Below are 16,805 nucleotides of genomic sequence, written 5' to 3' on the forward strand. Positions count from 1 at the left end.
AGCGAGTTGTGATCTGGAATGCACTGCCTGCAAGGGCGGTGGAAGCAGATTCAATAGTAACTTTCAAAAGGGAATTGGAAAAATACTTGAAGGAAAATAACTTACAGGGCTATGGGGGGAAAAAGCAAGGGAGTGGGACTAATTGGACAGCTCGTTGAAAGAGCTGGCACGGGAACGATGGGCCGAATGGGCTCCTTCTATGCTGATTCTAATTTCTGGAATCTATGCCAACTACAAGCTATGGCTCTTTCTCCAAATGTTAACTGACCAAATATCTCGGTATCACGTGTATGAAACAGATGATGAACCTAACTGGAGCCTCCTGACCAACCAACACTCTGCCTTGGTGCTAGGCAGGAGCAGCCCATTCATCAAACGGCAGTGTCCTCGACGGCCTGCGCGCAGCGCTGTTCCTCGGAGCCCGCTTGTTGTTGTTGGGGGGCGCAGGGGATTCTGGGAGTGGTAGTTTCCCCGCCCCCCCGGAGCCGCGGCGGAACACGGCAGGAGGAGCGGCGGGAGCAACTACATTTCCCAGGGTGCCTTTTGGATGCCGAGCAGGCTCTCCACTTGCCTTTCTCCCTGCCTCCATTGGCGAGGCAGCAATTGCTAAAGTTTGGTGGAAAGCCTTGTCCGATTGGCAGCGAGTCCGACCCCCGCGGTGTGACGCGTTGCCCAACCTACCAAGCCGCGCCCTCAGCCAGACTTCAATGGCGGGCGGGGTGGGCTCGCGCGGTGCATCGCGGGAGTCGTAGTCCTGCCCGCGTCGCTTCCGGTGATGGTGAGCGGGCCGGAAACTACGTGTCCCAGGGTCCGCGCGACCGGGCATGCGCGGTGCCTGGGCGACGAGTGTCCGGTGAGAGCGAAGCGGTGAGTGAGGCCCTGACCCGGTAACCGGGCAACCGGGCTCGGCTTCCCCGCCAGCAGCCGCGGTGCGCCGCCTCCACACGCCCCGGCCTGAAGCCCTGGGCGGTGCCGAGAGGCAGGGGCTGGGGGCACAATGTGGTGGGCCTGAGAGGGGCCTAGGGGGGCTGGGACAGGCAGAGAGGGGAGGAGAGGAGAGAGGGGGGACAGGCAGAGTGGGGAGGAGGTGTGCGATCAGGGGGGCCTCTGAGATCTGGTAATTGATGGAGGGGCGGTGTGGTCAAGGGGAGCCCCCCAAGGGGGTGTCGTCAAGGGGAGCCCCCCAAGGGGGTGTGGTCAAGGGGAGCCCCCCAAGAGGGTGTGGTCAAGGGGAGCCCCCCAAGAGGGTGTGGTCAAGGGGAGCCCCCCCCAAGGGGGTGCGGTCAAGGGGAGCCCCCCAGGGGGGTGCGGTCAAGGGGAGCCCCCCAGGGGGGTGCGGTCAAGGGGAGCCCCCCCGGGGGGGGGGTGCGGTCAGGGGGAGCCCCCCAGGGGGGTGCGCGGTCAGGGGGAGCCCCCCAGGGGGGGTGCGGGGTCAGGGGGAGCCCCCCAGGGGGGGTGCGGTCAGGGGGGGTGCGGTCAAGGGGAGCGGTCAAGGGGAGCCCCCCCAGGGGGGGAGCGGTCAAGGTGAGCCCCCCCAGGGGGGGAGCGGTCAAGGGGAGCCCCCCCAGGGGGGGTGCGGTCAAGGGGAGCCCCCCCATGGGGCTGCGGTCAAGGGGACCCCCCCCCCATGGGGGTGCGGTCGAGGGGACCCGCCCCCATGAGGGTGCGGTCGAGGGGACCCCCCCCCATGGGGGTGCGGTCGAGGGGACCCCCCCCCCATGGGGGTGCGGTCGAGGGGACCCCCCCCCATGGGGGTGCGGTCGAGGGGAGTCCCCCCAGGGGGGATGCGGTCAAGGGGAGCCCCCCCAGGGGGGATGCAGTCAAGGGGAGCCCCCCCAGGGGGGATGCGGTCAAGAGGAGCCCCCCAAGGGGGTGCGGTCAGGGGGAGCCCCCCCAGGGGGGTGCGGTCAGGGGGAGCCCCCCCAGGGGGGTGCGGTCAGGGGGAGCTCCCCCAGGGGGGTGCGGTCAGGGGGAGCCCCCCCAGGGGGGTGCGGTCAGGGGGAGGCCCCCCCAGGGGGGTGCGGTCAGGGGGAGTGCGGTCAGGGGGAGCCCCCCCCAGGGGGGTGCGGTCAGGGGGAGCCCCCCCCAGGGGGGTGCGGTCAGGGGGAGCCCCCCCCAGGGGGGTGCGGTCAGGGGGAGCCCCCCAGGGGGTGTGGTCAAGGCGATCTCCCTGGAGGTGTGGCCAAGGCGATCTCCCTGGAGGTGTGGCCAACATGGGTGTGAGTAGTGGATGTGACCAAGGCTCCCTCGTGGAGCTTCGCTGATTATACGATGCGATTAAGGGTGAGTGCAGGAGGAATGGTAAAGGAGGGGCACAGTCTGAATTGAGCGAGGGGTGGCAGGTATGGGGAGGAGGGAGATACTGAGGGGCTAGGTTGAGGAGTGAGTATGAGGAGCTGACTGTAGGTGTGAGGGTGGCTTTTGTGGGGACAATATGGGGAGTATGTGTACCTGGGTGATTGTGGGAAATTCATTGAAAGCATCAGCTCTGCCTGTGGCCTCAGTGGAAAAGGCAAACAGGTTACATTAGCAGAGGAGTCGAGTTCAATGTTGTCACCAGAGGTTTGAAGCACATATCAGACCCCATATACTACCACAGGGGTGCCCACACTACGGCCCATGGGGCACAACAAGTAGTCCGGGGCAAATGGCTTCTATTTTCTCTTTTATTTGTCACTTCCTGTTTTTTTCTTGTTTGACTTTCGCTGCCCTACAGATTTGGAAAAGGGCTGTTGTTCTGGTGAAGCTTCATTGGCGGATAAGTCCTAAATCAGAACACCGAGATCTGACTATCAGCAATTCAGGGTATATGGAAATTCATGGGAACGTGAATTTAAACTTAATGTGTGGCCCACAACCCCAACCTCCATGGTTAAACTGTTTGGACATTCCAGTACTGTAGTGCAAATACCAATAGTGGGTGGCATAATCATACTTTAACGGGGCTCGATTCTGGATTAACCGCAATGCAGAAACTGCGGGGAGAACTGAGCTTTCACACATGTTTCAAATGTCCCAGGAAGTGCACAGAAATGGCATTAAGTGTTGAGGTAACGGTGTAGCAATTACAGTGTGACTATCGTCAGGGATACATTGTAACTGGACAATCGAGTCTGAGTGAAGCTTCTATCAATGAGACTGGGACATTTCCCACAAAATACTGTTGGTGTTAATTTTGATAGATAAAACACCTGCTTTTAGGATTGAGCCTGATAAACATCCCCTGCAGCCTCCCACCCTCAACCAGTGAATTCCAAATTAAAATGCAGAAACATGAATGTCAGCACACTGTAGTTCTGGATGCCACACCAGTTCTGGATACTGGCATGGGATCGGCACAGTGTCGTTCTGGATACTGGCACAGGAGATTGGCACGGTGTAGGTCAGGATCCTGGCACTGGAGATATCTGTCCATTGTACATATTAATATTGAAACAACATATCGGCACAGTGTAGTCCTGGATATTTGTACAGGAGATCAGCACGGTGTAGTCCTGGATATTGGCACAGGAGATCGGCACGGTGTAGTCCTGGATATTGGACAGGAGATCGGCACGGTGTATTCCTGGATATTGGCGCAGGAGATTGGCACAGTGTAGTCCTGAATATTGGCACAGGAGATCGGCACGGTGTAGTCCTGGATATTGGTACAGGAGATCAGCACAGTGTAGTCCTGGATATTGGCACAGGAGATCGGCACGGTGTAGTCCTGGATATTGGCACAGGAGATCGGCACAGTGTAGTCCTGGATATTGGCACAGGAGATTGGCACGGTGTAGTCCTGAATATTGGCACAGGAGATCGGCACGGTGTAGTCCTGGATATTGGCACAGGAGATCGGCACAGTGTAGTCCTGAATATTGGCACGGGAGATCGGCACGGTGTAGTCCTGGATATTGGCACGGGAGATCGGCACGGTGTAGTCCTGAATATTGGCACGGGAGATCGGCACGGTGTAGTCCTGGATATTGGCACGGGAGATCGGCACGGTGTAGTCCTGGATATTGGCACGGGAGATCGGCACGGTGTCCTGGATATTGGCACAGGAGATCGGCACGGTGTAGTCCTGAATATTGGCACGGGAGATCGGCACAGTGTAGTCCTGGATATTGGCACGGGAGATCAGCACGGTGTCGTTCTGGATATTGGCACAGGAGATCGGCACAGTGTAGTCCTGTATATTGGTACAGCAGATTGGCACAGTGTAGTCCTGGATATTGGTACAGGAGATCGGCACAGTGTAGTCCTGGATATTGGTACAGGAGATCAGCATGGTGTAGTCCTGGATATTGGCACAGGAGATCGGCACGGTGTCGTCCTGGATATTGGTACAGGAGATCGGCACGGTGTCGTCCTGGATATTGGTACAGGAGATCAGCACAGTGTAGTCCTGGATATTGGCACAGGAGATCGGCACGGTGTAGTCCTGGATGTTGGCACAGGAGATCAGCACAGTGTAGTCCTGGATATTGGCACAGGAGATCGGCACGGTGTAGTTCTGGATATTGGCACAGGAGATCGGCACGGTGTAGTCCTGGATATTGGCACAGGAGATCGGCATGGTGTAGTCCTGGATATTGGCACAGGAGATCGGCACGGTGTAGTTCTGGATATTGATACAGTAGATCGGCACGGTGTAGTCCTGAATATTGGCACAGGAGATCGGCACGGTGTAGTTCTGGATATTGGCACAGGAGATCGGCACAGTGTAGTCCTGGATATTGGCACAGGAGATCGGCATGGTGTAGTCCTGGATATTGGCACAGGAGATCGGCACGGTGTAGTTCTGGATATTGATACAGTAGATCGGCACGGTGTAGTCCTGAATATTGGCACGGGAGATCGGCACGGTGTAGTCCTGGATATTGGCACAGCAGATCAGCATGGTGTTGTCCTGAATATTGGCACAGGAGATCGGCATGGTGTAGTCCTGGATATTGGCACGGGAGATCGGCACGGTGTAGTCCTGGATATTGGCACGGGAGATCGGCACGGTGTCCTGGATATTGGCACGGGAGATTGGCACGGTGTAGTCCTGAATATTGGCACGGGAGATCGGCACAGTGTAGTCCTGAATATTGGCACGGGAGATCGGCACAGTGTAGTCCTGGATATTGGCACGGGAGATCAGCACGGTGTCGTTCTGGATATTGGCACAGGAGATCGGCACAGTGTAGTCCTGTATATTGGTACAGCAGATTGGCACAGTGTAGTCCTGGATATTGGTACAGGAGATCGGCACAGTGTAGTCCTGGATATTGGTACAGGAGATCAGCATGGTGTAGTCCTGGATATTGGCACAGGAGATCGGCACGGTGTCGTCCTGGATATTGGTACAGGAGATCAGCACAGTGTAGTCCTGGATATTGGCACAGGAGATCGGCACGGTGTAGTCCTGGATGTTGACACAGGAGATCAGCACAGTGTAGTCCTGGATATTGGCACAGGAGATCGGCACGGTGTAGTTCTGGATATTGGCACAGGAGATCGGCACGGTGTAGTCCTGGATATTGGCACAGGAGATCGGCATGGTGTAGTCCTGGATATTGGCACAGGAGATCGGCACGGTGTAGTTCTGGATATTGATACAGTAGATCGGCACGGTGTAGTCCTGAATATTGGCACAGGAGATCGGCACGGTGTAGTTCTGGATATTGGCACAGGAGATCGGCACAGTGTAGTCCTGGATATTGGCACAGGAGATCGGCATGGTGTAGTCCTGGATATTGGCACAGGAGATCGGCACGGTGTAGTTCTGGATATTGATACAGTAGATCGGCACGGTGTAGTCCTGAATATTGGCACAGTAGATCGGCACGGTGTAGTCCTGGATATTGGCACAGGAGATCAGCACAATGTAGTCCTGGATACTGGCACAGGGCGTCTGCACGGTGTAGTCCTGGATACTGGCACAGGGCGTCTGCACGGTGTAGTCCTGGATACTGGCACAGGGCGTCTGCACGGTGTAGTCCTGGATACTGGCGCAGGGCATCTGCACGGTGTAGTCCTGGATACTGGCGCAGGGCATCTGCACGGTGTAGTCCTGGATACTGGCGCAGGGCATCTGCACGGTGTAGTCCTGGATATTGGCACAGGGCGTCTGCACAGTGTAGTCCTGGATACTGGCACAGGAGATCGGCACGGTGTAGTCCTGGATACTGGCACAGGGCATCTGCACGGTGTAGTCCTGGATATTGGCACAGGGCGTCTGCACAGTGTAGTCCTGGATATTGGCACAGGAGATTGGCACGGTGTAGTCCTGGATACTGGCACAGGGCGTCTGCACGGTGTACTCCTGAATATTGGCACAGGGCATCTGCACGGTGTAGTCCTGGATACTGGCGCAGGGCGTCTGCACGGTGTAGTCCTGGATATTGGCACAGGGCGTCTGCACAGTGTAGTCCTGGATATTGGCACAGGGCGTCTGCACGGTGTAGTCCTGGATACTGGCACAGGGCGTCTGCACGGTGTAGTCCTGGATACTGGCACAGGGCGTCTGCACGGTGTAGTCCTGGATATTGGCACAGGGCGTCTGCACGGTGTAGTCCTGGATACTGGCACAGGGCGTCTGCACGGTGTAGTCCTGGATACTGGCACAGGGCGTCTGCACGGTGTAGTCCTGGATACTGGCACAGGGCGTCTGCACGGTGTAGTCCTGGATATTGGCACAGGGCGTCAGCATGGTGTAGTCCTGGATATTGGCACAGGGCGTCTGCACGGTGTAGTCCTGGATACTGGCACAGGGCATCTGCACGGTGTAGTCCTGGATATTGGCACAGGGCGTCTGCACAGTGTAGTCCTGGATATTGGCACAGGAGATCGGCACGGTGTAGTCCTGGATATTGGCACAGGAGATCGGCACGGTGTAGTCCTGGATACTGGCACAGGGCGTCGGCACGGTGTAGTCCTGGATATTGGCACAGGGCATCTGCACGGTGTAGTCCTGGATACTGGCGCAGGGCGTCTGCACGGTGTAGTCCTGGATATTGGCACAGGGCGTCTGCACAGTGTAGTCCTGGATACTGGCGCAGGGCGTCTGCACGGTGTAATCATGGATATTGGCACAGGAGATGGGCACAGTGTAGTCCTGGATACTGGCACAGGAGATCGGCACAATGTAGTCCTGAATACTGGTACAGGAGATCGGCACGGTGTAGTCATGGATACTGGCACAGGGCGTCTGCATGGTGTAGTCATGGATATTGGCGCACGGCGTCTGCACGGTGTAGTCCTGGATATTGGCACAGGAGATCGGCACGGTGTCGTCCTGGATACTGGCACAGGGCATCTGCATGGTATAGTCCTGGATATTGGCACAGAGAACTAATATAAAAAGTTCCAGGTCTTTCTGGAGAAAAAAGGGGATTAATGAATGTGGGTGAGAGCGCCGGCAAATTTAGAGTAGAGAATAGAGATTGGTCAGACCGAGATGGACTGTTGCTATGAGCAAGGAATAGGACAGGGGCAAGGTAGGTGGTGACATTGAAGAATACTTCAATGTAGAATCTGTATTGAGTTCATTGAGAAGCAGCTGGGGTGAGGGCACCAGGCCATAGCTGGGTATGTTCACCAGGGTGGTAGTTCGTCTTCCTTCGCTGTTGTGGGGAGGAGGTTTGGTGATGCGCTCGATTGCCGTGCTACAACCAGGTAACTCCAGAACCCACCGTCTTCATACAACAGAAATAAAACCCTGTAAAGAGTGCAGGGATGCACAGAAAAATAAAGGAATTGTATCCTAATCCAGGGGTCTGAAGGACTTGCAGTGGGTCAAGTCTCTGGTTTCCATTTCAGTAAATCACTGAATTCTCTTGTATGTTGTGTACATGTTGATTCTACGAGTTAATGTCTTTTATTTTTGTAGGTTGAGACAAACGTAATGGCTATATTCTCTGGGAGCCCTGTGCTGGAGCGTTGTTGCAAGTTCTGCGATGCAGGATCGCTGCACTGTGGCGCAATCGCCTGGTAATTGGTGAGTCTGACGTGCCATGAGGGGTCGGGGTGTGGGTGGGTGAGCCGATCGTGGGGCAGCAAAAAACAGCCACGGTTCCCTACCCGCCCCGGTGATCTGCCCTCAACTTCTCACAGGCTTTCCCTCCTCGGCGCGGGACATCAGAGTCCCACAGGCGCTCAGCGCCTTCCAGCACTTCACCAAGGGGTCTGTCTTCACCTGCGAGCTCAGACACTGCGTATTTCAACCATTATTCAACTGTGGGGGCATCGCCACTAACCCAATCACGTCCTTGTCTTACCTCCGACACATCCCAGCTGTGGTCTCTGCATCAGAGGTGATTTGACAGATCTCCCTGCCCCACCCCACCTCCTACACACCCTGCACCCTCCCCCAGCCCAGGGGCATTCAGACCAATTGTAGTGCCTCAACTACCACCCCAGCTTCGCTCAGTGCAGAATCAAAGCTGCATGTATCGATCTGCTCTGCCCTGGGGAATACACTCACTGGGCCATTGTATCGATCTGCTCTGCCCTGGGGAATACACTCACTCACTGGGCCGTTGTAGTGATCTGCTCTGCCCTGGGGAATACACTCACTCACTGGGCCGTTGTATCGATCTGCTCTGCCCTGGGGAATACACTCACTCACTGGGCCGTTGTATTGATCTGCTCTGCCCTGGGGATTACACTCACTCACTGGGCCATTGTATCGATCTGCTCTGCCCTGGGGAATACACTCACTCAGTGGGCCGTTGTCAGCATTGATCTGCTCTGCCCTGGGGAATACACTCACTCACTGGGCCGTTGTATCGATCTGCTCTGCCCTGGGGAATACACTCACTCACTGGGCCATTGTATCGATCTGCTCTGCCCTGGGGAATACACTCACTCACTGGGCTGTTGTATCGATCTGCTCTGCCCTGGGGAATACACTCACTCACTGGGCTGTTGTATCGATCTGCTCTGCCCTGGGGAATACACTCACTCACTGGGCCATTGTATCGATCTGCTCTGCCCTGGGGAATACACTCACTCACTGGGCCGTTGTATTGATCTGCTCTGCCCTGGGGAATACACTCACTCACTGGGCCGTTGTATCGATCTGCTCTGCCCTGGGGAATACACTCACTCACTGGGCCGTTGTATCGATCTGCTCTGCCCTGGGGAATACACTCACTCACTGGGCCGTTGTATCGATCTGCTCTGCCCTGGGGAATACACTCACTCACTGGGCCATTGTATCGATCTGCTCTGCCCTGGGGAATACACTCACTCACTGGGCTGTTGTATCGATCTGCTCTGCCCTGGGGAATACACTCACTCACTGGGCTGTTGTATCGATCTGCTCTGCCCTGGGGAATACACTCACTCATTGGGCCGTTGTATCGATCTGCTCTGCCCTGGGGAATACACTCACTCACTGGGCCATTGTATCGATCTGCTCTGCCCTGGGGAATACACTCACTCACTGGGCCATTGTATCGATCTGCTCTGCCCTGGGGAATACACTCACTCACTGGGCCGTTGTATTGATCTGCTCTGCCCTGGGGAATACACTCACTCACTGGGCCATTGTATCGATCTGCTCTGCCCTGGGGAATACACTCACTCACTGGGCCGTTGTATCGATCTGCTCTGCCCTGGGGAATACACTCACTCACTGGGCCGTTGTATCGATCTGCTCTGCCCTGGGGAATACACTCACTCACTGGGCCGTTGTATCGATCTGCTCTGCCCTGGGGAATACACTCACTCACTGGGCCGTTGTATCGATCTGCTCTGCCCTGGGGAATACACTCACTCACTGGGCCGTTGTATCGATCTGCTCTGCCCTGGGGAATACACTCACTCACTGGGCCATTGTATCGATCTGCTCTGCCCTGGGGAATACACTCACTCAGTGGGCCGTTGTCAGCATTGATCTGCTCTGCCCTGGGGAATACACTCACTCACTGGGCCGTTGTATTGATCTGCTCTGCCCTGGGGAATACACTCACTCACTGGGCCGTTGTCAGTATTGATCTGCTCTGCCCTGGGGAATACACTCACTCACTGGGCCATTGTATCGATCTGCTCTGCCCTGGGGAATACACTCACTCACTGGGCCGTTGTCAGTATTGATCTGCTCTGCCCTGGGGAATACACTCACTCACTGGGCCATTGTATCGATCTGCTCTGCCCTGGGGAATACACTCACTCACTGGGCCGTTGTCTGTAATGATCTGCTCTGCCCTGGGGAATACACTCACTCACTGGGCCATTGTATCGATCTGCTCTGCCCTGGGGAATACACTCACTCACTGGGCCATTGTATCAATCTGCTCTGCCCTGGGGAATACACTCACTCACTGGGCCGTTGTATCAATCTGCTCTGCCCTGGGGAATACTCTCACTCACTGGGCCATTGTATCAATCTGCTCTGCCCTGGGGAATACACTCACTCACTGGGCTGTTGTCTGTAGTGATCTGCTCTGCCCTGGGGAATACACTCACTCACTGGGCCGTTGTATTGATCTGCTCTGCCCTGGGGAATACACTCACTCACTGGGCCGTTGTATCGATCTGCTCTGCCCTGGGGAATACACTCACTCACTGGGCCATTGTATCGATCTGCTCTGCCCTGGGGAATACACTCACTCACTGGGCCGTTGTATTGATCTGCTCTGCCCTGGGGAATACACTCACTCACTGGGCCATTGTATCGATCTGCTCTGCCCTGGGGAATACACTCACTCACTGGGCCGCTGTCAGTATTGATCTGCTCTGCCCTGGGGAATACACTCACTCACTGGGCCATGGTATCGATCTGCTCTGCCCTGGGGAATACACTCACTCACTGGGCCGTTGTATTGATCTGCTCTGCCCTGGGGAATACACTCACTCACTGGGCCATTGTATCGATCTGCTCTGCCCTGGGGAATACACTCACTCACTGGGCCGTTGTCTGTATCGATCTGCTCTGCCCTGGGGAATACACTCACTCACTGGGCCGTTGTATCGATCTGCTCTGCCCTGGGGAATACACTCACTCACTGGGCCGTTGTCTGTAGTGATCTGCTCTGCCCTGGGGAATACACTCACTGGGCCGTTGTATCGATCTGCTCTGCCCTGGGGAATACACTCACTCACTGGGCCATTGTATCGATCTGCTCTGCCCTGGGGAATACACTCACTCACTGGGCCGTTGTCTGTATCGATCTGCTCTGCCCTGGGGAATACACTCACTCAGTGGGCCGTTGTCAGCATTGATCTGCTCTGCCCTGGGGAATACACTCACTCACTGGGCCGTTGTATTGATCTGCTCTGCCCTGGGGAATACACTCACTCAGTGGGCCGTTGTCAGCATTGATCTGCTCTGCCCTGGGGAATACACTCACTCACTGGGCTGTTGTCTGTCGTGATCTGCTCTGCCCTGGGGAATACACTCACTCACTGGGCCGTTGTCAGTATTGATCTGCTCTGCCCTGGGGAATACACTCACTCACTGGGCCATTGTATCGATCTGCTCTGCCCTGGGGAATACACTCACTCACTGGGCCGTTGTAGTGATCTGCTCTGCCCTGGGGAATACACTCACTCACTGGGCCATTGTATCGATCTGCTCTGCCCTGGGGAATACACTCACTCATTGGGCCATTGTATCGATCTGCTCTGCCCTGGGGAATACACTCACTCATTGGGCCATTGTATCGATCTGCTCTGCCCTGGGGAATACACTCACTCATTGGGCCATTGTATCGATCTGCTCTGCCCTGGGGAATACACTCACTCACTGGGCCGTTGTCTGTAGTGATCTGCTCTGCCCTGGGGAATACACTCACTCACTGAGCCGTTGTCTGTAGTGATCTGCTCTGCCCTGGGGAATACACTCACTCACTGGGCCGTTGTATTGATCTGCTCTGCCCTGGGGAATACACTCACTCACTGGGCCGTTGTATCGATCTGCTCTGCCCTGGGGAATACACTCACTCACTGGGCTGTTGTCAGTATTGATCTGCTCTGCCCTGGGGATTACACTCACTCACTGGGCCGTTGACCTAAACTTCTGTCTGAATTCGACAGTAGCAACTATTAAGCAATGGTTGTTGTAGCAAAGGTGATTATAATGTAGGAGGGGGAGGGGTGTGGGGAGAGTTTGAAGGTGATGTAGGGGGGGGAGTTTTTTCCAGCGCTGACTCAAGAAAGTGGGGCTGGAAGAGTAACGAGGGATACAAGGAAGGGGTCAAAAACGACCTTGTCAGCGATGGAGACCATGGGACTAGAGAGGACGGTGAGATGGTAAGATCCAGAGGGTGGCGGTGAATATGGGTGGGAGATTTTAGATAGGAGGAGGGGCTTAGGGAGGAAGGAGGGCAAGGGGAGTGGAAATGAAGATTGAAATCACCAAAGGTGGCGAGTGGCTCAGTGCCGAGGCTGAGAGGAAAGGAGGATGCATAACTCAGCGGTGGGGCCTGGGGGGTGGATGGTAAACAAACAGGTATATAAAGGAGAAGCGAGAGGGGGTGGAGCATTGTGGGGTGTTTGAAGGTGGAAGAGGAGTAGAGGGAGTGGCCAAGGTGTGCCTGGGATCAGTGCCTCACTCGGCACTTTGGCGGTTTGGGCAGGGTGAGTGGCGAACAGGTAGGCGGGCTCTGGTAAGGGGCAATGTGTCACTAAGACCATGCTGTCGATATAATCATCCACAATAAGGTCGTGGATGGCAAGGACCTTGTTTGCGAGTGAACGGATATCATGGAAGGGCAGGCAGGGAGGGGTGGTGATGGATTCCCTGGCAGAGTCCAAGGGGACAGTGCTGGGTGGGGTGAGAAAGGGAAAGATGCCGGAGAGGTTAGCTCACGGCAGGCACTCTTGGGGGGGGGGAAGGTCAGCGACGGAAGAGGATGGCAATATCAATCTTCATCTCGGCTCGCCTTGTCCTGTTTCCTCCGTAAGCCCCTCCTATATAAAGTCTCCCACCCATATTCACCCTGCACATAAGGGGACAGCGTGAGTGTCTCGATGGGCTCTTCAGTGAGGCTGCCCCTGATCCTTCAGTGAGTCTCTCCCTCTGTCCCTGATCCTTCAGTGAGTCTCTCCCTCTGTCCCTGATCCTGCAGTGAGTCTCTCCCTCTGTCCCTGATCCTGCAGTGAGTCTCTCCCTCTGTCCCTGATCCTGCAGTGAGTCTCTCCCTCTGTCCCTGATCCTGCAGTGAGTCTCTCCCTCTGTCCCTGATCCTGCAGTGAGTCTCTCCCTCTGTCCCTGATCCTGCAGTGAGTCTCTCCCTCTGTCCCTGATCCTGCAGTGAGTCTCTCCCTCTGTCCCTGATCCTGCAGTGAGTCTCTCCCTCTGTCCCTGATCCTGCAGTGAGTCTCTCCCTCTGTCCCTGATCCTGCAGTGAGTCTCTCCCTCTGTCCCTGATCCTGCAGTGAGTCTCTCCCTCTGTCCCTGATCCTGCAGTGAGTCTCTCCCTCTGTCCCTGATCCTGCAGTGAGTCTCTCCCTCTGTCCCTGATCCTGCAGTGAGTCTCTCCCTCTGTCCCTGATCCTGCAGTGAGTCTCTCCCTCTGTCCCTGATCCTGCAGTGAGTCTCTCCCTCTGTCCCTGATCCTGCAGTGAGTCTCTCCCTCTGTCCCTGATCCTGCAGTGAGTCTCTCCCTCTGTCCCTGATCCTGCAGTGAGTCTCTCCCTCTGTCCCTGATCCTGCAGTGAGTCTCTCCCTCTGTCCCTGATCCTGCAGTGAGTCTCTCCCTCTGTCCCTGATCCTGCAGTGAGTCTCTCCCTCTGTCCCTGATCCTGCAGTGAGTCTCTCCCTCTGTCCCTGATCCTGCAGTGAGTCTCTCCCTCTGTCCCTGATCCTGCAGTGAGTCTCTCCCTCTGTCCCTGATCCTGCAGTGAGTCTCTCCCTCTGTCCCTGATCCTGCAGTGAGTCTCTCCCTCTGTCCCTGATCCTGCAGTGAGTCTCTCCCTCTGTCCCTGATCCTGCAGTGAGTCTCTCCCTCTGTCCCTGATCCTGCAGTGAGTCTCTCCCTCTGTCCCTGATCCTGCAGTGAGTCTCTCCCTCTGTCCCTGATCCTGCAGTGAGTCTCTCCCTCTGTCCCTGATCCTGCAGTGAGTCTCTCCCTCTGTCCCTGATCCTGCAGTGAGTCTCCCCCTCTGTCCCTGATCCTGCAGTGAGTCTCCCCCTCTGTCCCTGATCCTGCAGTGAGTCTCCCCCTCTGTCCCTGATCCTGCAGTGAGTCTCCCCCTCTGTCCCTGATCCTGCAGTGAGTCTCCCCCTCTGTCCCTGACTTCAGTGAGTCTCTCCCTGTATATTCAGGAACTCTAAGACTCTGTGTACACAGCTTGAAAATCCTATTAACCAGTGCGGTGAGACTCGATGGGCTGAATATCTCTTTATATGAAGGAGTCTAAGCGAATGTCGTTGTCCTTTAGTAACACTGTACTTGTTCTACCCCTGTAGGGCCGTGTGAGCTGTACCGAGAGACATGGAGAAGGAGGGCAGCATCCAGCTGGAGGTGCCAGATTTCAGCAGCTCCGTGCTGGCCCAGCTCAACCAGCTGCGGATGCAGGGCCGGCTCTGCGACATCGTGGTTGACATCCAAGGAAAGTCCTTCCGCGCACACAAGGCGGTGCTGGCCGCCAGCTCGCCCTACTTCCGCGACCACATGTCCCTGGGCGAGATGAGCGCCGTGTCCATCTCCGTCATCAAGAGCCCTGCGGTGTTCGAGCGCCTGCTGGCCTTCTGCTACACGGGCAAGCTGTGCCTGCAGGTGGCCGACATCATCAGCTACCTGACGGCAGCCAGCTTTCTCCAGATGCAGTACATCATTGACAAGTGCACACAGATCCTGGACGGCATTCACTTCCGCATCGATGTCTCTGAGGTGGAGGCGGGGCTGAGCCAGGACGGGCTGAAGCGCCCAGCCCAGATCCGCGGCGGCAGCATTGCCCCTCCCAACACCCGGCGCAGCCGGGCACCCTCGGGGTTCGGAGGGGGCGGCGCCCGTGGCAGCCCGCTGCCCGACGAGGTCGGGGGCGGCAGCGACGAGAGGCTGGTGCGCATCGACCGGGTGGGCCAATGGTACGTGGAGACGGGAGTCAGCGGCAACCGCAGCCCGGAGGCCATCCGGCACATTGGCGGGATGCGGATCAAAACGGAGACGCCGGACGAGTGGATGGTGTCGGAGAACCAACCATCTGGGGAGGAGGGTGGCAGCAGTGCCGAGGAGGTGACGGCCATGGTGATCGACAGCGCCGGGCACAGCACCCTGGTCCAGGACACCTTCACCACCACCGCCTCGAGTGGCAAGATCTCCAGACCCTCCAGCAGCTTCAGCGAGACGGACAGGTACGGAGAGCGGGGGGAATTCAGTGACCCTCGCTTTACTGTGCTGGTATACAGGGGGGTCTGTGCTGATATACAGGGGGGGGGGGGGGTTCTGTGCTGATATACAGGGGGGGGGTCTGTGCTGATATACGGGTGGGTCTGTGCTGATATACAGGGGGGGGGTCTGTGCCGATATACAGGGATGGTCTGTGCCGATATACAGGGGGTGGTCTGTGCCGGTATACAGGGGGTGTCTGTGCCGATATACAGGCGGGGGTCTGTGCCGGTATGGGGGGGGGGGGGGGGGTGGTGGTCTGTGCCGATATACAGGGGGGTCTGTGCTGATATACGGGGGGGGGGGTCTGTGCTGATATACAGGGGGTTTCTGTGCCGATATACAGGGGGGTCTGTGCCGATATACAGGGGGGGGTCTGTGCCGATATGCAGGGGGGGGTCTGTGCCGATATACGGGTGGGCGACTGTGCCGATATACGGAGGGGGGGAGCAGTGTCGATATACGGGGGTTTGGGTGCCGATATACGAGGGTCGGGGCTGTGCTGATATACTGGGGGTGCTGGGCCTGCGCTGTATATAAAAAGTAAGTCTTAAATGTATATGATGCCTTTCACGACCTCTGGATGTCCCAAAGTGCTTCACATCCAATGAAATGTTTTGAACATTGGAAGGAACATAGCATCAAGGGAGGCCCTTCAACCCTCGAGCCATTTAACTAGATCATGGCTGATCTGTATCTTAACTCCATCTACCTGCCTTGGTTCCGTAACCCTTAATACAAAAATCTAGCAATCTCAGTTTTGAAATGTTCAGTTGGCCCCCAGCCTCAACAGCATTTCTGGGGGAGGGAGTTCCAGATTTCCACTACCCTTTGAGTGAAGAAGTGTTTCCTAACATCACCCCTGAACAGCTTTGTTCTAATTTTAAGGGTATGCTCCTTGTTCTGGACTCCCCCGCCAGAGGAAATAGTTTCTCTCTACATTGTCAAATGCTTCAATCATCTTAAACACCTCAATTCGATAACTCTTAATCTTCTATACTATGTAGAATACAAGCCTAGTCTATGCAACAAATGTAGTCACTGTTGTAATATGCCTCAGCATTTGAATCTGGGCTGGGGTGGGCCTGATTTCCCAGGGTTAACTGCAAGCTCACTCTTTCCTAATTTCAAAAAAACCTGCCTAATTCCATCACAAATGATGAGGTTTGTGCTGCTATTGTACATCTGTTGCCTAACCTCTCATTCTTCCCTCCACGAGAGGTACCTGTGCTCATTGACCTACATTGGCTCCTGGTCTGACAATGCCTATCTCTAACCTCCTCCAGCCCTCCGAGATCTCTCTGCTCCTCCAATTCTGGCCTCTTGCGCATCCCAGATTTTCATCACTCCACCATTGGTGGCTGTGCCTTCAGCTGCCTAGATCCTAAGCTCTGGAATTCCCTCCCTAAACCTCTCCACCTCTACCTCTCCTCCTTAAGTTGCTCCTTAAAACCCTACTCTTCAACCAAGCTTTTGGTCATCTGCCCTAATAAC

The 16,805-nt window shown here is 56.0% G+C and overlaps 1 protein-coding gene across 1 annotated transcript in view; it reads left to right on the forward strand.

The window, feature by feature from the left end:
• The first annotated feature begins 768 nt into the window (after window positions 1–768).
• zbtb37 (zinc finger and BTB domain containing 37) overlaps window positions 769–16,805 on the forward strand; it is a 56,707-nt gene continuing 40,670 nt past the window's right edge. Inside the window, exons 1-3 of the mRNA XM_085982139.1 lie at window positions 769–867; window positions 7,862–7,969; window positions 14,390–15,277. Of these exons, the coding sequence (XP_085838265.1) occupies window positions 14,415–15,277 (863 nt within the window). The 5' untranslated portion in view covers window positions 769–867; window positions 7,862–7,969; window positions 14,390–14,414. The remainder of the gene's footprint in view (window positions 868–7,861; window positions 7,970–14,389; window positions 15,278–16,805) is intronic.

The sequence above is a fragment of the Somniosus microcephalus genome, chromosome 3 (assembly GCF_052327205.1).
Source record: "Somniosus microcephalus isolate GS21.2 chromosome 3, FLI_Smic_1.0, whole genome shotgun sequence".
Classification (NCBI taxonomy): domain Eukaryota; kingdom Metazoa; phylum Chordata; class Chondrichthyes; order Squaliformes; family Somniosidae; genus Somniosus; species Somniosus microcephalus.